The following is a 21,518-nucleotide window of genomic DNA, read 5'->3' on the forward strand; positions in this document are numbered from 1 at the left end:
GGGCAGCTGTGCTCTGAGACCTGAGCTCCCTGCCCCAGCTCTGCCCGGCTCCCCGACCCGGTTCACTCCTGCTGCGGCCCAGTGCCGAGCCAGCAGCCTGGCCAGCCTCCTTTCCCATCCTCTCACGTTTCCCGGCTCAGAGGAAGCAGCAGCAGATGTGTGAGCTGTTTGCTTTGTGCCGAGGCCACGCGGGAGTTACCTGCGCTCAGCCCAGACGCGCCGTTTCCAAATGAAACATGAGGGCTGAGCCAAGACCATCGAAATCTGGCCAAACCCTCAGTCGCTGCCGGCCGCCGGGCCAGCACCTTGCCCTGCGCAGTGTGGAGCTGGGCTGGCCCCTGCGCTACACTGGCCTCACCATGGCCAGGCAGCCACGTGCTGGACCAGCTTCTCTGTGCCATCCCCATAGCCCCGCACCGCCCCAGCTCCTCCACAGGTCCTGCTCTCCCTCCTGCCTGTCCCGGCACTCGCAGTCAAGAGCCCAGCCGCCATCTCCAATTGCATTTCCAGAACGCCTTCCCACACGGCAAGCGGCACTGAGCAGGAAGGCACGGAGAAGGAGAGAGAGGGGGGCCTCCCTTCAGGGGCTGCTGCAGCCAAGACATCCCTGCACACGCCTGGGGCCTCCGTGCTCACCCAGGGACACATGGCTCTTCCACTCCGGCCCTGTCCCTGTCCCTGAACCCACACCCACCCTTGACCCCTTCCCCATCTCTGTCCCCAGCCCTGGTCCTGTCCCTGTCCCCGTCCCCCCCACCTGGGACAGTGTGGAGTGTTGCCCTGCACAGACCAAACCCAAACCTTCCCCCACCCAAATCTTCCCCCTCATCTCCCACCCACTTCTTCTGCCCAGACTTCCCCCCCCAATCCCACCCTGACCCATCCCCTACGCCCCCAGATCTGCCCCATCCTAAACTTGCTCCTGCCCCATGTCCCTTCTCCATTCACCTCGCCCTTGCTCCCCCACAATTCCTCCTTCCCCCCACACTCTCCCCCACACTCCTACCCCCCGTCCCCTGCACCCACCCACCCTACAAGCCCCTCTCCAGCGCTCCCATCCTGTACCGTCAGTCCCCTGCAATCACACACCCTACATGGCCCACGCGCGTATACCCCCCATGCCCCAGCAGTGTACCCACAGCACGCCCACAGACCAGCTTTTCTTGCCAGCTCCGCTTCCTCCTCCAGACCCATCTGGAGGCCCTTTACCCTGGCCAGGTCGCAGGACCTCCTCCTGCCTTGTCTCATGGGCCCCAGAATTTCTGTTCTCCCTCACCCCCTCCTCCTGGCCCCATGGGCACTGCTCACACCTGGCCCCAGAGCCCCTCATGGCCCCAGCCAGACATCCCAGAGCCCCCCGACTCCAGCAAAGAAGTGCCCCAAACTTCACCGGTGCTTGTCCTGATGGACAGTCTGGACGCTGCCTTGGTTGGCAGTGCCTTGCTGCATTACCAAACCAGTTCCCTGCTGTCAGCCCCAAGCCCCATGTCTCCCCATCCTGGCTCAGATGGGCTGCATCGCCTGTCTCCAGCAACCAGGGCTCCAGGGCCTGAGCTCTCATTGAAACAGCAAATGCAGGGAACACAAAACATACAAAATACAAATGGCATCACTGGCACATCTCGGGGTCCGCAGAATGAGCCCGAGGGGCAGCACCTCTCCACGCCTCACCTGTGACCTCTCGCTACATGAAGGCTGATGCAGCATGTGTCTCTCAGCTCAAATCCCACAGGTGCTGTTTCCAAGGTAATATAACAATACCAGTTGTGCACAATTAATGCTAATGTCCTCAACCAGCCTTACAAACACTGATGAATTTAGGCTAATGACCTCACAGGGGGAGAGAGAAGTTAGCAGCTTGGCTACAAGCAGCTTCCTGGAGGTCTTACCCATGTTCCTGAGCAACATATTGAGCATCCTGGCCTGCAAGGCAGCTCCACACTTGCGCAAGCAAGGCCTGGCACAGTGGGCCCCAGTCCTAGCTGAGGTCCGCACCATGCTTTGCACAAAGGACATCCTCGAGGCGTGCCCACAGGATCAGTGATATCACCCAGTACTCATGTGCAGAAAGGGTGTAACAGCGCTCTGCCCCATTTCTGACTCACACTGAGCACAGGGATCTCTGTTCCAGCATTCCTGCCGCAACTGTTGCCCATCTAAGCCATGACAACTGCACCAAACAGCCGTCGGTGGCAGGTCTCTGGCCACATCTGGAGTACTGTGTCCAGTTCTGGGCTCCCCAGTTCAAGAAAGACAAGGAACTACCGGAGAGTTCAGTGGAGGGCTACAAAGATGATTAGGGGACAGGAGCATCTCTCTTATGAGGAAAGGCTGAGAGAGCTGGGTCTGTTTAGCCTGGAGAAGAGGAGATTGGGAGGGGATCTTATCAACGCTTACAAATATCTTAAGGGCGGGTGTCAGGAGGAGGGGGCCAGACTCTTTTCAGTGGTGCCCAGCGAAAAGGATAAGGGGCAACGAGCACAAACTGAAACACAGGGAGTTCCAGCTGAATATGAGGAAAAACTTCTTTACTTTGAGGGTGACAGAGCACTGGAACAGGCTGCCCAGAGGGGTTGTGGAGTCTCCTTCTCTGGAGATATTCAAAACCCACCCGATCTTGTGCAACCTGCTCTAGGTGAACCTGCTTTAGCAGGGGGGTTGGACTAGATAATCTCCAGAGGTCCCTTCCAACCCCAACCATTCTGTGATTCTGTAATTCTGTCTCCCGTCCCAAGCCTTGCACAGCCCTGGCCGTGCCCTCCTCAAGCTCAGCTCCTGACAATTTTACCTACCTGTAAGAAGCAGGTCCCAACAGGGGTGTTCTCCTTCAGGGACACATTGTAGAAATTACTCCTGAACACTGGCTCATTGTCATTGACATCCTGCAGGGCCACATGCACCACAGCTGAAGAAGAGAGGGCAGGGGTTCCCCTGTCTGTGGCCAGCACAGTCAGCTGAGGCTGAGGATCCTTCTCATAATCCAGTGGGGCAGCGGTGGTAATGATACCTGTGGCAGGGTCAATGGCAAACCAGCTGGAGTGGGTGTCATGTCCATGCACGATACTGTACCGCACCTCCCCATTGGGACCCTGGTCCTTGTCACGAGCTGTCACCTGCAGGACAAAGCTGCCCGGGTACACAACCTCGGGGATGCTTTGTTTGTACTCCTGCTGGTCGAAGAGTGGAGGGTTGTCATTGATATCCATCACTTGCAGCACAAAGGCTGATTCTGCCCGGAGTGGGGGTGTTCCTGAGTCAGTAGCTGTCACCCGCAAATCATAGGAGTCTCTTTCTTCCCGATCCAGAAGCTGGTCCACACAGATCAGGTAGATGATGTTGTCCTTGGTAGTGAGGGCAAATTTGCCATCCCCTCCCTCCAGTGTGACATTGACATTGGAGTACTCGCCATAGTCTGGGTCAGAAACAGAGATGCGTGCCACATACTGGCCGGGCTGGGCTCCCTCAGAGATCTGAGGGGAGCCATCTTCGCTCAGGAAGATGATAGTCATGGTGGGCTGGTTGTCATTGTAGTCACGCACATGAATAGTGACAAACGCTGTGGTGACCTCAGGATGGACAGCCTTATCCCTTGCCTGCACCACCAGCTCATGCACCTTCCTTACTTCATAGTCCAGACCCTTGTTGAGCTTGATGACTCCAGTCCGGGGGTCAATGGTGAAGTACTGGTCAGGATCGCTCTGCCGCCGGTTGATCTCATAAATCACATCCCCATTGTCACCTTCATCTGCGTCAGAGGCAAAGACCTGCAGGATGCTGCTGCCAGGTTTCAAATTCTCTGAGATGAGAGTATGGTAGCGGCTCTGGTTGAAGGTAGGAGCATTGTCATTGATGTCCTGGATGGACACATCCAGTGTCATCTGGGTACTCCGGGGAGGAGAGCCACCATCATAGGCTTCCAACAGCAGCGAGTACGATGAGCGGTTCTCCCGATCCAAGACGTTGCTGACCACCAGGTCCAAATACAGGACCCCATTGGGTCCTCGACGTGTCTCCAGGCGGAAAGCCTGCCCCACATTCTCTCCCTTAATCACGTAGCCTTGCGTATTCAGTAGGCCACTGTCAGCATCAAAGGCTGGGTCCAAGGGAAATCTGCTGCCAATGGGCGTGTGCTCTGGGATCTGGAAGGTGCTGTGTTGTTTGGGAAAGGCTGGAGCATGGTCATTGATGTCATTCACTTGGATGTTCACTTCTACTGTGATGCCCTCCGGGGTAACAGCAATGAAGCTGTAGTGGTCCCGAGTCTCTCGGTCCAGGACACGAGCTGTTTTGATGATGCCAGTGTTCTCATCAATCCCCAAGTCAGTGGTAACACCGCTGCCCTCCTGTGCTGAGATGAAATACATGTAGGCACTAGTTCCAGGGGGCAGGCCAGCACTGATGTCCCCAATGATGGTGCCAGCTGGCTGCTCCTCATCTATTTGTAGATCCAGGGTGCCCAGGACAGCAGAGCCCTTCCCTGCTCTCAGGCCCCCAAGAATTAGCAGCTCCAGCAGAAGCATGGCTGACCCCTTCATCTGCTCCATTGCTAGGGACTTGCAGAGCAGAGGGTGGCTTGATCTCCTTTGCAGCGTGCACTTTAATCCTGCATGGAATGCAGACCAGAGGATGCTGGTTAAAAGGGAGCAGCAAAGGAAGGACAGAAAAAAAACATGGAGAGGCAAGGCCTGCCATGTACCTGCTTGCCCGATTGCGCTGTATCACCCATCCCTCACAAGAAGCGAAGGTGAAAATGTGTCAGAGCAGAGGGTGCCCAGAATGAAGGCCTGGGACAGCACCTAAAGTCAGCCAAGCAGGTCACACCTGACAGTGCACAGAGGTTAGCAGCTAGTACCCTACCACGGAAGCTGTCTCCTACATAGGCAAGCATTCTTCCCAATCACCCGCCCTCCTGGCAACACGGGAGCCAGCTGCCCTAGAGCAGAGTGTTCCTGTGCCGTTAACAGCTGAATGCTTCCTGTGAAGCTGACAGAGGCTGTCTGCAAGAAGACAGAGATTTTTGGACAAACAGCAGCCTAGCACCTCTCCACCCTGAAAAAAGCTGTTCTCAAATTGGGAGAGAGCTCAGCAAGTGAGCGTACTGAGACCCCCCCCACCCCCGCCCCCAGCAGGCCTTTCGGGACCACAGGGATATAGGTGCCAATAAAACCATGAAGTGCAAATCTGGTGTCCCTGGGAGGGAGCAGCAGAACTGGAACGGGCTTACATCCAGTGAACAATAAATCAGAATGGCTGTATTGCAAAGGATGTACCCATAGCTGGGAATGCCCAGGACAAAGTCAGACAGGGCCCATTGTTTGGCCTGGCGCAGGGATCTGTGGATGCCCCGAGCTGGTACCATGGAGGGTGGTGGCAGTACAGTAGGAACGCAGCAACTCCCTCTGAACTGCCAGCTGCTCTGGCTCCTTCCCGGTCCCACACCCTCCACTGCTCACTCTCCTCCTTTGTCTCCTTCTCACTGCTCCTTGCTCATTCTGGCTCCTTCACTCCATTTCCCCCTGCCGTAGCTTCATTTCACTGCAGCAGTGGGGGAGGGACGAGCAGGGAGGAGCAGCTCCCTGCAGCAACACCACTACTGGACACGCTGGACACGCTCCCAGTGCCCAAAGGCTGTCAGCCCCCCCAGGGCTCTGCCCAGCCTCCCTGTGAATAGCCAGAGAAACTCAGCAGTCAAGGAGCTTGTGAAGAACACCAGCCCCAGTGCTGCTTTCAGCCCCCGGTAAACGAGGCTTAGTGGTCTGCAGGGATGGCGGCAGCATGAGCTCACACTTGGACTCTCTTGAAAGCATTTGCTGCTGGTCCCATAACCACACTCAGGAGCCGCTCATGTCAGACGAAGGACGGCAGGAACCTCCCTGTCTTGGGGGATGGAGGTGGCTGACATTGCCTAGTTTGGGGACTAAGAATGTCAGCCCTTGATCTAAAGAACCCTACAGCAGTGTTAACCCTTTCCAGGGGACGTAGGATGATTATTCCTGGGTCCTCTTTCCCACCTCGGGTCCGCTGTTTAGATTGGTTTTCCCTGTGGAAATCCTGGATTAGTGACAGAAAGAAAAATATTAAAAAGTGTTTTCTACATATAAAGAAGTGTTTGTTTACTTCAGTGGGCATCCAGTGTCTGAGGTCTACGGCAGGTAAACCCACACCCTCTTCTTGCACCTAGCAAGTATGAATCCTCATTCTCTCTCAGGAGCAGAAGTCAAAAGAAGTTACTTTTATCCCTGTGGGCTGCTAGCTGGGGATCTGCACTGCCTCAGTGGTCTTAGACAGGTCTCTCTCTCTCTGCTGGCGCCAGTTAAATTTCCCCAGCTGGAGGGGTAACTGCATACATCCAGAACATGCAGTGCTGGGGGAATGGGGTCCACGTTTGCTTCTGTGATGAAATTGCACCATCCTAACTGTGACCCAGCTGCTCAGGCCATGGGAAGGTACAGGGCAGAGGGTTTAAAGCCTTGGCAGGAGGTTAGACAAAAACTAAACAAAAAGGAGTAGAAAAACAGGTAGAGGGACAAGGCTCCCTAGGGTAATCTCAGTGGCTGAGGACAGGATGAAGCTGAAAGGTCTTGGGCAGTGCCCAGAACAGATCAGGGCACAGATACATTGAAAAAAACCACCTGGTTTGATTAGCGATGTGGCTCTTGAGAAGCAGAAGGGAGTGCAGCAAGGCTTTGTGGGCTGCTGGCGGGGAAGAAAGAAGCTTGAAAAGCAAATCTGGGGAGCGTGAAGAGCAGCTGAGAGCACTGGGGCAACCAGGGAACAGAAATTAGGGTCCTTGGGGTAGGGAACTGGTGATGAAAGTCTGTGTAAACTTGTCCCTTTCCTTCCTCCCTGGATATAAGTGGGTGGTTTCAGAGCCTAACTACCTCTTGGGTAAGAGATGCAACTGCCAGGTTGCCAGACTGCACCAGTCCAGGATGGGCAGGCAGCCATCCATGGTACTAGCAGCCCTCTGTTCCTATGAAGTTTGCAGGCTTGGGTCATAGAGGAAGACAGCAGTGACCTCAGTGGATGCCGAGTCACCAAATCTGAACAGCTGCTTCCAATTAGCAGATAGCTCCGCGCTGGGGGCTGGCTTGACTGGTCCAGGCCCAGCCTGTGTAATGTGAGCCAGACTGCCCTGCTCCTTCTCTGTCCCTCCCACCACCGGGCACTGAGTTCCCTAGTAAAAAATGGCAGCAGAAGCCTCTGAAGAAAACTGCTAGCATGAGAATCTGTCCAGAGAGGCGTTTGGGGTCCAGAGCCACAGTAATGAGGTTGACAGGAAGGGCATCTAAAATGGAGAGAGCTGCAATATACATAAGCATCTCCAAGCCTAGGGCTGATAGGCCAGGGCACTAGGAGAGCCCAGCCTACGCTTAGCAGATAAGTCACATTTAGAAAGAAAAGATGTGGACTTACAGAGGGACCACTGCGTGCATCCCTGCCTGCCTGCCAGTGGCACCTCGCATCTCATGTCAGCCGTGAGGAAGGGGAAGCTGGCCCACACCAGCCCCAGCAGAGAAGCTGCAAAGACGGCACCCACTGTGCATGCCACAAACAGATGTCAGAGTGCTTGCTGTGCAAAAGCTCCATCAAAGCTGCAGATGCTGCCGATGCCATACCCAAAGTCTCACATGAGAGGCCATGACTCATGTTATGATGTTTTTGAGACTCCAGTCCAGATGAGGAAGGATTCAGAAGCCCGTTTAATCTTTGCTGAGCACCAGTCACTGACCTGGAACATGCTTTTCTCTTCCACATTTACACAGATCTCTCTCTCAAGAGTTTCAGATTATCTGCCCTCAGAACCAGACACAGCCCAGGCCTGCCTGCAGTGCAGCCTCAGGCTAACAACTCACTCTCAACCTCTGCTTCGTCTCCCACTACCTACAGTCGTCTCCATGCCTCCTGGCCCTCCTACCACCTCCCACCTGGCCCTTCAGGACCAGCACCCTATTGCTCACTTCCAACCCAGCCTCGTTTCCCTCCGTTATCAGCCCTGAGCAGTGACCAGCGGTGGCGACCATCCTCTCACGAGCATGCAGGCAAGCTCCACTGCATCCCTGTGCATCCCATTTCTGTGCCACACCAGGGCTTCCTGCAGGCTGTCCTGTCTTTGAAAACACTTCCCCCACAAAGGAAGCTCTGATAAAATTTCCCCACGCATCAGCCGGTTCCCACAGCCCCAGCCCACATGCATCTCAGCACTGACCCAGCCCCTGCCATACCGTACGCCCATCGCAGAGCTGCTGCAGGGACTTGGCTGCGCCCTGTCCACTGGTGCCCCCAGGCTGCCAGGGTTCCCTCGCCCTCAGAGCTCCTGGGCAGCCCGGGCCCCCTGGCTCCTGGGGCTCCCCGCCCCGCCCGGGGCTTCCCAGCCGTCGGGCCCATCGCCCGCTGGTGCTCCCCGTCCCTGCGCACAGCCCGGTCCCCGGGCGCTCCCGGGCGTCCCGCACAGAGCAGCCTCCGTGCCGGAGCTCCGCCAGCCCCGGTCCCCGCTCCGCTCGGGCCCGCAGCCCCCGCCCGGCGCCTCCGCGGCTCCTCTGCCGCGGCCGCTGAGCGCCCGCCCCGCGGCGGCTCTGCCCCTGCGGCGGCCCCGGCGGCGGCGGCCCCGCGCCCGCGCCGCGCCCGCACCGTCCTGCTCCTCCGCTGCCCGCGCCGGCCCCGCTGCCGTCGCGCCGCGGGCGAGGCCGGTCCGGCCGCGGACCCGTGGTGCTGCGCCGCCGCGGGCGCCCCCCCCCCCCCCCGCCCCATTGTCTGCGCGGCGGAGACAGAACAAAGCGCCCGGTCCCGGTCCCGGTCCCGCCCGGTCCCGCCCGGCCCGGCCCGGCCCGCCGTGCGGCGGTGCCGACGCGCGGAGCCCCGGGCACGGCCGGCAGGGCGACAGGAGCGGGCCGGTCCCCGGCGCCGGCACTTACACCCCGCGTCCCGCGCTGGCGGCGCTCACATCCCGCAGGACCCGGCCCCGCCAAGACGTCCCGCGGCCGCTCCGGTGCCCCGCTGCTCCGATGCCGCCGCCGCTTCGGCACCGCCGGCCGCGCCGCTGCCCCCAGGGCGCCGGTGCCCTCCCGTGCCGCGGCCGCCCCGGTGCGGGGGTGTGCCGGCCTCCCGGTGCCGCGGCCGCCCCGGTGCCGCGGTCGCCCCGCGCAGCGCTCGGCGGCAGGCGGCGGGTCGGCGCTGGCTCGGCGCGGAGGCTCCTGCTGAAACCCGACCCAGCGCCGCCCTCAGCCCCCCGCTCCCCCCGCCGCCCCCATCCCCGCCCCGCCACCGGAGCGCGCCGGCGGAGCGCGGCCCCGGCGCGGCCCCGGGCGGGGGTCCGGGGCGGCGGGACGGCGTGGCGGGGCACGGGGCACGGGGCACGAAGGGGCCGGGGAGCGGCGTCGGGGAGAAGGCCGGCACGCAGGGTGCAAAGAGGGATGGGGAGGAAGCAAGGGGCGCCGGGAGCCCGGGGAAGTAGGAAGGGGCAGGCAGGAGCGAGAGGCAGGGCAGCGGTGGGACGGGAGAGGGCTGGGCAGGAGATGGAGGGAGGCTGTGGGTGACACTGGGGGGCATGTGGGGACACGATCGCAGAGGCACGGCCCGTTCTCTGCGTTCCACCACAGTTCCTTCCAAAGCACAGAGCCCAGAGCCCAAGTACCTGTAACCTGCCAACACCTTGACCCACGTCAGGGCTCCCGATGCCCCGGCTGGAAGGTACCCAGCCGTAGTGCCTGCACTGCAAGTGACTGGCGCCCCACCAGCCTGTACTGAGACAAACCAAGACTCTGCTGGGTGACGGTCTAGGCTTCTCCACCAGTGGCTGGCTCCCTGGCTCAGCTTGGCCACTCAGACCGTTTTTCTCTGCTCCAGACAGGCCAGGTCACAGCAGTACTGGTGTGCCTGTTGGGGACCGCTCAGCCTCCAGGCCAGTAATCACTGCTGGCCCTTCTTTGGTTTCTCAGCAGAGAAACTGCCATTGACTACTGGCTGTGACGGTCCATTGCTAAGATCATGTGCTATAATGGCCGGGGCTCAGCCTGCTTTATCAGGAAAATGTCTAAGTTCTTCCATCAGTGGCAATCAATTCAAATAGTGAATAGAATCACAGAATCACAGAATCATAGAACGGTTTGGGTTGGAAGGGACCTTAAAGATCATCTAGTCCAACCCCCCTGCCATGGGCAGGGAAGCCGTCCGCTAGCATATGGACCACCCGACTAACTTCATAGAGAAGGAACCCTTCAAGGTTTGCATGTCTGCATCCCTTCCTGAATACCACATAGGCTGAGCTGGATTTAGAAATAAAAAGTAACTCTGGTTTACTTTTACTGAGCTAAAGGTACCCTGGAGAAACCAAATCCTTTTGACCCTGAACAGCACATCTTACAATTCTTACCATAAATTCACCAAGCTGTAATATATTCAGTTTATTTCCCCCTACATCTATCTTCAGAAGGTCACAGGAAGGCAGGAAAAAAATTCAGAAGGGGAGAGTGAGGATGATAAAGGTCCAGATCAGCTTCAACGCATGGAACAATTTAGTCTCCATTCTGGAAAGCAGACAAACGAGTGAAATGGGGAAGAGGACAATGAACTCGTGAGTGGGCTGTGGAGCTGATTTTGTTCACGCTGTCTTCCAATATAAAAGATGCACAAAATGAGGCTAACATAAGCCACGATCAAAACAAACAAAAGAAGGTGGTACTTCATGTGAGGGGCTGTGGACCTGGGGAACTTCTTGACATAGAATGCTGTGGATGCTCGAAATTCACATTGGCCCAAAAGGTGCCTGGAGTAGTCCGCAGGAGAGAAGTCCTCTGAGGGTTCCTGAATAGAGGAAACCACCTCCAGCTCATGCAGTCACGTGAATCACAGCGTTGGGCCTGGAGGTGGACTTAGGTGAAATATTGTGTGTGCTTCTCCTGTTCTTCCACACCTTCCCGTGCATCCACCTGTAGCCACAGCTGGAGTCTGGGCCTGGGCTAGGGGGAGCCTTGAACTGATTCCCAATGAGAGGGTCCTTATGATCTTGTGTCCCAGTTTTAATGACATTTCAGCCTTGATTTAGCTATGGTGTCTTTATTTCTCTCTATTTTTGTCTACAATTGTTTTTTCTTACATTACCCTTATTCCCTCCCAGATATTTTCAGAAACAGCAGTAAGCTTATCATTCAGCATCTCTTCTTCTAAATGAAACAAACCTTGTGCTATCTTACTCTTAGCTTAGCTATCCATTGCTGTTACCCTAATTGGTCTTCCATATGTGTGTCTTCTAGCTTAAATTAATGTCTCTTTAGTATGGTAGATCAGAATTCCCACTGTGTTCTGAAGAAATGTCATCTGCACCTCATAGAAAAGCATTTAAGGGAAGGCTTCCTTTCTCTGCTGGAAATGTCTTGCTTGCTTACTTAGGGATGACATTTGCTTTTCCGTAGTCGCATCATCATACTATCTTACATGTGCCTCACACACAGGTATGCTTCCTTTTCTGTGGTTTCTAGCTAGGGTCATTTCCAGCTTCTGGCCAAATATTTCCTAATACGTCGCTAAGACCAAGATCCACAATGTGATTTAGGCATATACTCTGCATGGTTTCTAATACCTTGGTATTTGCAGCAATGCTTTTATTGATACGGGTTCAAATGCATTAACTTTTACTTTTTGATAGATAATGAAATACATGTGGCTGATGGTGCTGAAGGACGTTGTTGACGTGATCACAAGGCTGCTGTCCATGACACATAAAAATTGTGCCTTTGGAGAGGTCCTTGATGACTGGAAATAAGCTAATAGAGCTGGCAGATCTTTAATGACACTTTCCATAGAGCACAAGAGCTCTCAGTCCCCATGTGTAAGAAATCAGGAAAGGAAGGCAAGAGACCGGCATGGCTGAGTAAAGACCTGCTGGTCAAACTAAAGGGCAAGAAGGAAATGCATGGGCAGTGGAAGCAGGGACAGGTATCCTGGGAAGAGTATAGGGACCTTGCCCAGTTGTGTGGGGATGGAGTCGGGAAGGCCAAGGCACAGCTGGAGGTGAACTTGGCAAGGGATGCAAAGAATAATAAGAAGGGCTTCTATCGGTATGTCAGCCAGAAAAGGAATGTCAAAGAAAGTGTACCCCCCGTGATGAACACGACTGGCAAGCTGGTAACAACACATGAGGAGAAGGCTGAGGTACTCAGCCTGTGGCAGACGACACCAAGTTGGGCGGGAGCGTTGATCTGCTGGAGGGCAGGGAGGCTCTGCAGAGGGCCCTGGCCAGGCTGGATGGATGGGCCAAGGCCAACTGTATGAGGTTCAGCAAGGCTCAGGGCCGGGTCCTGCACTTGGGTCACGACAACCCCATGCAACGCTACAGGCTTGGGGAGGAGCGGCTGGGAGCTGCCCGGCGGAAAAGGACCTGGGGGTGCTGGTCAACAACTGACTGAACATGAGCCAGCAGTGTGCTCAGGTGGCCAAGAGAACCAATGGCATCCTGGCTTGTATCAGGACTAGCGTGGCCAGCAGGAGCAGGGCAGGGATGGTGCCCCTGTGCTGGGCACTGGGGAGGCCGCCCCTCGAATGCTGTGCTCAGCGCTGGGCCCCTCACCCCAAGGCGGCCATGGAGGGGCTGGAGCGTGGCCAGAGCAGGGCAGCGAGGCTGGGGCAGGGGCTGGAGCCCAAGGCTGGGGAGGAGCAGCTGGGGGAGCTGGGGGGGCTCAGCCTGGAGAAGAGGAGGCTGAGGGGAGCCCTCGTCGCTCTCTGCAACTGCCTGAAAGGAGGCTGGAGCCGGGGGGGTCGGTCTCTTCTCCCCAGGAACAAGTGATGGGACGAGAGGGAACGGCCTCAAGTTGCACCAGGGGAGGTTTAGGTTGGATATTGGGAAAAATTTCTTCACTGAAAGAGTGGTTAAGCATTGAAACAGGCTGCCCAGGGAAGTGGTTGAGTCCCCATCCCTGGAGGTATTTAAAAGCCACGTAGAGGTAGTGCTTAGTGGCATGGTTTAGTGGTGAACTTGGCAGCGTTTGGCTTATGGTTGAACTCGATGATCATAAAGGTCTTTTCCAACATAAATGATTCTATGATTCCTTGATTCTACTCAATAACTTTTTTGCCTGTCTTCACTGGCAATCTCTTTTCCCACACCTCTTGAGTGGATGGACCTCAAGGCAGGGACTAGGGGAGCAAAGTCCCTCCCACTGTAAGAGAAGATCAGGTTCGAGACCGCCTGAGGAACCTGAACGTACATAAGTCTATGGGACCTGACAGGACGCATCCCAAAGTCCTGAGGGAATTGGCTGATGTAGTTGCCAAGCCACTCTCCATGATATTTGAAAAGTCATGGCAGTCAGATGAAGTCTCAGTTTACTGGAAAAAGGGAAACATTGCACGCATTTTTAAAAAGGGTAGAAAGGAGGACCCTGGGAACTACTGACATGTCAGCTTCACCTCTGTGCCTGGGAAGATCATGGAACAGATCCTCCTGGAAGCTATGTTAAGGCACACGGAGGACAGGGAGGTGATTCGCAACAGCCAGCCAGCACGGCTTCACCAAGGCAAAGTCTTGCCTGACCAACCTAGTGGCCTTCTGTGATGGAGTGGCATCAGTGGACAAGGGAAGAGCTACGGATGTCATCTATCTGGACTTCTGTAAGGCCTTTGACATGGTCCCCTACAACAACCTCCTCTCTAAATTGGAGAGGTATGGATTTGATGGGTAGACTATTCAGTGGATAAGGAATTGGCTGGATGGCTGCATCCAGAGAGTAGTGGTCAATGGCTCGGTATCCACATGGAGATCAGTGATGAGTGGTGTCCCTTAGGGTCTGTATTAGGACCAGTACAGTTTAACATCTTTGTCAATGACACAGACAGTGGGATTGAGTGCACCCTCAGCAAATTTGCAGATGACACTAAGCTGACTGGTGCAGTTGACACAGCTGAGGGACGTGATGCCATTCAGAGGGACCTGGGCAAGCTCGAGAAGTGGGCCCATGTCAACATCATGACATTCAACAAGGCCAAGTGCAAGGTCCTGCACCTGGGTCAGCGCAAGCCCTGGTATCAATACAGGCTGGGGGATGAAGGGATTGAGAGCAGCTGAGAAGGACTTGGGGATACTGGTGGATGAAAAACTGGACATGAGCTGGCAATGTGTACTTGTGGTCCAGAAAGCCAACTGTATCCTGGGCTGCATAAAAAGAAGTGTGGCCAGCAGGTCGAAGGAAGTAATTCTGTCCCTCTACTCTGCTCTGGTGAGACCTCACCTGGAGCGCTGATTCCAGCTCTGGAGTCCTCAGCACAGGAAAGACATGGACCTGTTGGAGCGGGTCCAGAGGAGGGCCACAGAAATGATCAGAGGCTTGGAACACCTCTCCTATGAGGACAGGCTGAGAGAGAGTTGGGGTTGTTCAGCCTGGAGCAGAGAAGGCTCCAGGGAGACCTTACTGTAGCCTTTCAGTACTTAAAGGGGGCCTACAAAAAAGATGGGGACAGACTTTTCAGCAGGGCCTGTAGTGATAGGACAAGGGGTCATGGTTTTAAACTAAAGGGGAGTAGATTCAGACTAGATAGAAGAAAGACGTTTTTTACAGTGAGGGTGGTGAAACACTGGCACAGGTTGCCCAGAGAGGTTGTAGATGCCCAATCCCTGAACGCATTCAAGGTCAGGTTGGACGGGGCTCTGAGCAACTTGATCTAGTTGAAGATGTCCCTGTTCATTGCAGGAGGGTTGGACTAGATGACCTTTAAAGGTCCCTTCCAACCCAAACCATTCTATGATGCTATGATTCTAACATTACACTCACCTTTAAGAAAGGCAAGGAGGAACTCAGCGAACCATCAGTTTGTCACGGTCATCTCTGTACCCAGAAAATTCATGGACCATATTCTCTCGAAATCCATTTCCAAACGTGGAGAACAAGGAGGCAATCAGGAACAGTCAGCATAGATTTAGCAAGCACAAATCGTGCTTGACCAGCCTGATTAGCTTCTCTGACAAAATGACTGGCTATATGGATGAAGGGAAAGCAGCAGATGCAAAGTGCCGTGATAGCCTTGACAGTAGCTCGCACAGAATATTCATTTATAACCTGAGGAAGTCTGGGCTGAATGAATGGAGCATTAGGTGGGCTGAAAACTGGCTGCACCTCTGGGCTTAAAGGGTAGTGATGAATGACTCAAAACGGGGTTGGTGCCTGGCTGCCAACAAGGTACACCAAGCACTGATTTGGGAGCCAATATTGTTCGGTATCTTCATTAATGTTCTACGATGATACAGAGTACAAGTTTGCAGATGACACTGGGGGGGGGGGGCTGTTACGTTGCACAGCAGAACTTTGGTCCAGAGAGATGTCTAGAAACTCAAAGAATTGGATCAGCAGAAACCTCATGAAGTTCAATAAGGAGAAATACAACGTTCTGCACCTGAGGTAGAATAACTCCATAATTGGTACAGGTTGGGAACCAACTGCCTGAGTTTCAGTCCTGCGGACAAGAACATGGAGGTAGGGGTGGACACTGAATTAAGAGTCAATAGTATGCTGTCGTTACAAATAAGGCAAACAACTTACCGCACTACATTAGGAGAAGGGTGAGCAGCAGATCAAGGGAAATAATTATCCCTCTCGATTTGGGAGGTGGTGAAGCCACACCTGGAATCCCATGTGTGTTTCTGGCTGCCCCTGTTCATGAGGGATATGGAAAGACTGTAGAAGATAGGTAGGGGCCTGGCATACACGATCGATTTATAAAGAGAGACTGAAGAAGCTGGGCTTGCTCAGTCTGGTGATGAGAAGGCTAAGGGGCTTTTTAATGCCTTCCTACTGCTACTTGAAGGACAGGTTAAAAAGATGATGGAACCAAATGCTTCTTTGTAGTAGCAGACAACAGAACAATAACAATGGCCATAATTACAGCTTGGGAGATTCAGAGTGAACATTAGGGAAAGTTTTTTCACCAGAAGAGTAGTGTAGCACTGGAAAAAGCTACTCACTTACTTTGTGCCACTGATCAACCTTATCAGTATATATTTTTTTTTTTTTGGCTGAGATCTTTACTGAAAAAAATTAAATAGATGTGCTCCAAAACTGACCCTTGAAAAGACTGTGCATTTCCTCAAGCATAAAACTTCTGATTTACTGGTAATCCTTTTTTTTTGCCAGTCTTCCACATCTTACAGTTTTTGTATTGATTTCTGTCTTCTCCATTTGAATAAATAATTTCTCATGTGTTACTGTAGCACTGCAGTTCAGATAGTCCAATCGACCTTTTTTCCTGGCCCCCCAAAAATCACTTATAAAGTAAGTTGTCTAATGTACTAGTCTGGCATGATTTGGCAAACCTGCTGCATTTGATCACATTTGCCATTTATTGTCATGTTTTCAAATTATCATTTGCCTTTAAAATCTGCTTTGAATCCTTTATACTACTGCAAGCAATCTACATTTTCCTAGGTCATTCACTTCAGTCCTCCTTTCTTCAGTATCTGTGATGTTTGTTATTCTTCAGCCCCATGGCATTACCCCGGATCATTGAACAACCCCCCTCTCAGACTTGCAATTTGTACACAAGTGCTGCCTCTACTTAGAGATGGACACCAGCGGGTTCCTTTTGGTCTCCCAGTAAATTCTAATTTACTATATATTCTTGGAGCCCCTTGGCAAGAGAGGGGAGAACAGATCCATATCATGTACTTGGACATTCAGAGAGATCTTAGTCTTTCTGACATGCAAGTATCTTTGGAGCCGTATGTGGACCGATAGGAAAACGTAAGTCAAGCTATGCCTTGTAAGAGCAACTAAGACACAGAAACAAGAGCAGAAATATGCTATTCAGCTATTCAGGGCAGAAGGTTACTGGTAGTAATAAAGGTTGGGACAGAATTGCAAGGCTCCCAGCTGCGTCATGCCTTTTGATAGAATTATTAATGATATGGAGACCAAAGTACGGAGAAGGGAGCAAAATTTGAAGATGACTGAGTTCTTTGGATTAATCAATGCTTTGGTGAACTTCAGAAACTGAAATAACATAGGAGCTGGTGAAAGATGGCAAACTGGAGTCAGTAGTGACCAAAGCATAGTTGGAAAGCAGCACAGAAAACATGCTCTCTGCATGCTTTGTGTTTCCCTAGATGTACAGGCAAATTCTGCAATGTAATGGGATGTCGTGCTCTCTCTCGTGTTGCTATTCTGCCACCACAATGACTCTCATCCTGCAGCCATGCACATCCCCATCCAGACTAGACTTTGCGTGTTCCCACCCTCATCCATAGCAGGTGGGAAGTGGTCTGGCAGTTTAGCATCTTCCTGCTAGATGGCATCTTGCTCCTGAACCAGATAGGAGCAATCTGGCAGGTAGCCCAGCAGGACTGAGTAAATTGCTCAGGGGCTTCCACTCTTGCAGGCTGGAGTCTGGCTCAAAAGTCCCAAACAGGAAATCCTTCTAGGATGTCCTTAGGCTCTGATTCCCGGATCTCCACAGCAAGCAAAGGCTTCCTGCATTCAGAATGGAGATTAAAAATAAAAGAAGGCAGGCACCTGCTAGGAGCATACATGGCTGCGGCTGGGTGGCGGGGGGAGGGAAGGAAGTGAGGGGACAGCTCGCCCTAAGACAGGAGTAAGTTTTTTCAGGTGAGACCCTGAGTTTACCTCTGTCGTTTGGAATGCCCTTGAAATCCGTGAAATATAGAGAAAGAGTTGCAAGATCACTTCACCTAGCAAACGGAGCTGGTACCTCAGCTTTGCAGCTCTATATTCACAGCCTGGTCAAAAGGAAATGCTGCTAGCGCACTGCTGCTGGATGTAACCTGCCTAGATAGCTGTGAACCTTACAGTGGAAGAGTTCTGCATCTCCTGCTTGTCCAGATGGGCGCAAAGCTCCCGTCACATAAAGTTCTTGCAACAGGCATATTTCTGTGCAATAGGGTTTGTTCATAAGCAGCCCCGAGCCCTGAATGTAAGGTCCTCTCCCTGGGCTGCATATGATGGGTGGTTTAGGGTAGAGCAGGTGGAGTTCATGGCTTCTGTTAATTTGTTTATGAGAATGTTTACAATCTTGGAAATTTGGTGAAGCTCTGGCAGTGTTGGAAGCAGCTGGATTGAGCTACTGCTCAGTCTTAACATCACACTTGTGCTACATCATGCTTGAAGTAAGGATGCCCAGCAGTCACCTCCCCTTGCTTCCCATCTTTCTCATGGTAGCCTGGTAAGGACTCCCACAGTCTATTTTCCAGGGCTCTATCTAGAACAGTCCTAAATCCCTGAACGCTTGTCAACCTTGCCTCCTTTTTTAGAGAAATTCTCTAGCACAGCAAAACCTGTGAAATAATTGAACTTAAAATGTTGCTCCTTGCTACCTCCTTGTCTTGAATTTACATTACACCATGCATCTTGCAGGCTGGGAGTCCCACTGCTCATTGTTTCACCTGTCCCAGCCCTGGACTTGTTTTTAATTTTGCCGGTTCCTTGCATTCCCAACTAGCAGCTGTCTTGTAATTCAACTTGGGACTTCTCAAACAGCTCATTTGGTATTATTTTAAGTTATAGCAGCATCTAAAGGTTAAGACTTCAAGTGCAGCAATAAGACAATTCATGCTCAGAAGACAAAATAATCAAAAGTGAAGACAAGTAGGTAGATACAACAAAGAGCATGGAAGGATAAGGCTACAAGTGAGACAGTAGCTATATTCTTTGCAGCATAGCATCTTTCTAAACAGCATAGCATAAGCAGATTTTTAAAAGTAGAAAAAAATCTAGGGCTACCAGCTGCTTCATTCCCATACCTCAAAGAGAGTTCAGCTGAACCCAGAAGCCCCTGTCGTGCTCAGCAGATGTGCACTTAACTAGTTCTTAAAGTCCTCCTATAATGAAGACTTCATAAACCTGCCAGTCAATCTATTCAGTGCTAAATTTTCTTTGCCGTTATTTAAACCCATTGTTTCTTGTACGATCTGTCATGAACACTGGAAATAGATTGTTCTCCTTGCAACTGTCTTGTACAAATCAAGGCAGTTATCACGTCTTCTCACTCTTCTTTAAGCTGAACTGCCCCAGAGCATTTAATCTTTGCATATTGTATTTTCTCAACCTTTAATCATCTCCTCTGGACTTTCTGAGGTTTGTCTACATTCTCTGAAGTGCACTAAGATTGGACGCAGTACTGTGACTATCACCGCAAAGCAGAGCCAGAAATGTCACTTCATGCATCCTGCAAGTCGCATTCCTCTTTATATGATCTCCTATGATGTTATTTTGTTTTTGCAACAACATGCTCTCAGCTGATTCATATTCAACCAACAGATCACTATAAACTAAACATGGAGAACTACTGTACAGACTGTTGTTTCTCAGTCTCTATCTGTACAGCTTATTATTCCTACCAAGCAGATAATCTTCCTACCAAGGAATAATAATAATTTTAATATTTCTATCAATCAATGTTGTTTAGTATCTTGACTAATAATCTGCAAGGAAGTATGGACTGACTAAACAGAAGCACACAGAACAATAGGGAAATTATTTTACTGCAGCTTTAGTGATGTAAATTTAATAATATTTATAAAGACTGTAGAAAACTCAAAGTGGTCAGAGAAGAGTCGTAAGAATGAGTCAAGATCCGTAGAACAAGTTTCCACATGAAGAGCTTCAGAAAGATTAAAAAAAAAAAGTGATTTCTAAGGATCTGTAAGAAAGAAAATTTTTAATCGTGTATAATGCTTCAATCTAGCAAATGAAGGCAGAACAGGAGCAATGGGGTGGAACTGCAGTTATACAAACTAAAAGTAAAGAGCAACAGTTCAGTGGAGGGAGGAATTAATCATTAGAATAACTAAGAAAAAGGCATAACAGATTCCTAGCAGTCGAGGTTGTCCATCTTTGGCTGGACAAGGTGCTGGGCCATCTTGTCTAGACCATGCTTTTGCTAGGAAAGGTTGGACCAGCTGATCCGTGAGGTCCCTTCCAACCCGGTATTCTATGATTCCATGATTCCGTGATCTTTCTCAAGAGATGTGCTAGCTCATCGAAAGTTACGGGGTTTGAAAGAGGAGTCTCTCCCTGAGGTTCCGTGAGCTTTGTGATTCCCCAAAGTCACGGTGTCACCCAGTCCTGGTGTCTGAACTGCCCTCTGACTCTGTGTGCTGCTTGCCCCATTAAACTCTTCCCAAAGAGGTGGCTGAACGGTGTCAAACCAAGGAATGATTTTTATGATGAGGAAAGGGAATGAAAGAATGATGAGAAGGAAACCATCTAATACATTTTAGTCTGTGCGCCAAGACAACACTGAAATCAACATTTCCAGAGAGGGGAGTTGACTGCGCTGAGCCCTGTGCTACTGACGGCTCTGCTTCCTGCCCTGGCTTCTTCCACCCTCCGCTTCTGGAATCTCTTCATCCACGTTTCTGCTTCAGGGTGACCTCATTTGGCAGCGGCCTCTGCAAGCGTGCGCTGACTAAAGCGCACCATTCTCATAGGTGCCTCTTAGAAAGCTGCTCGCTAAGGCCTGGACTTCCTCCTTGGTAGCAAACAAGTCTCCTTCTGTTCCCCTGAAAATCAGCTGGGAGGAAGTGAGATGGGGAGGTGGTTTCCGAAATACTGTGGATTGTGATTACAGACATAGCCTCAGAATCCGTGGGATGGGGGTGGGGAGCACAGGAGCTGCACGAGGAATCCAGATTATTTTCGTGCGAGGTGAACACATGCCTTTGATCAACAGTGTTCACAAACAGATACAAGCCTGATGGCAAAGGGCCTGCTGGTGTTTTGTAAAAGGAAGAAAACAATCTGAGGAATATCCCTTCCCAAAGAACGTGCCTTTTGCTTTGGAGGAGTTTTCTATATATAGTGAGGTGATTATTTCAGAATGGAAAATGTTTGTTCAGGAAGGAAAGGCTCTGAGATCAGCAGAGTCAAGTCTCACCCACATGCTGTCGACTCCATTGGACTCCTCCGCCTAGCAGCAGGGAACCGGGAGGAGTCTGCAGGGGCGATGTGACGGTCCAGGTATCACCCATCTACACCTCAGTTCTCCTCGCTCAAGAGAACTCACTTGGGTTCAAGCTCTGGTCTGTCACGGAGGGGCAGGTTCTGAAGTAAGATCTGATGATTCCTCCAGGAAAAGGAAAAATGCAGATGGTCTGACCTTCTTTTCGCCTTTGACAAATTAAGTTTGTCATCCACAGCCGATGCACACGAGGATGCAACAAGATATCCCACAAATACACCGTACTCCTGTACGTGCCAGCAGGCAAATTGGCCACAATGTGCACGCTGACCAAACAGTCCGTGCTAAATATGCTGCATGCCTATACAAGAGCTGAACTGCACTAAATATACCTGCCCCAAACAGACGCAGGGAGCTGCGGTTCCCAAACTAGAGAGGGTGACCCACAAACACGTAGACATCTGTACTCTCTCCCCGCCACGGGAGGCAGGCAGGCACGAACCGGTGTCGTACACCCCCGCCTAGTGGAAGTTCATGTACTACACAAGGTTAATCTCGAATATTCGTTACTTGTGTTGTAGCATTGCTTATAAATCCCAGATACAGACCAGTATGTGTGCCAA

The 21,518-nt window shown here is 52.2% G+C and overlaps 1 protein-coding gene across 1 annotated transcript in view; it reads right to left on the bottom strand.

Moving 5' to 3' along the window:
• The window catches only part of DCHS1 (dachsous cadherin-related 1), an 85,894-nt gene that overhangs the window by 44,435 nt on the left and 19,941 nt on the right, over positions 1 to 21,518 (bottom strand). Inside the window, exon 2 of the mRNA XM_087758355.1 lies at positions 2,793 to 4,603. Coding sequence (XP_087614481.1) covers positions 2,793 to 4,544 — 1,752 coding nt within the window. The 5' untranslated portion in view covers positions 4,545 to 4,603. The remainder of the gene's footprint in view (positions 1 to 2,792; positions 4,604 to 21,518) is intronic.

This window comes from Nipponia nippon, unplaced genomic scaffold (genome assembly GCF_047370975.1).
Source record: "Nipponia nippon isolate SJK-2023a ecotype South Korea unplaced genomic scaffold, ASM4737097v1 scaffold_2, whole genome shotgun sequence".
NCBI classification, from domain to species: Eukaryota; Metazoa; Chordata; class Aves; order Pelecaniformes; family Threskiornithidae; genus Nipponia; species Nipponia nippon.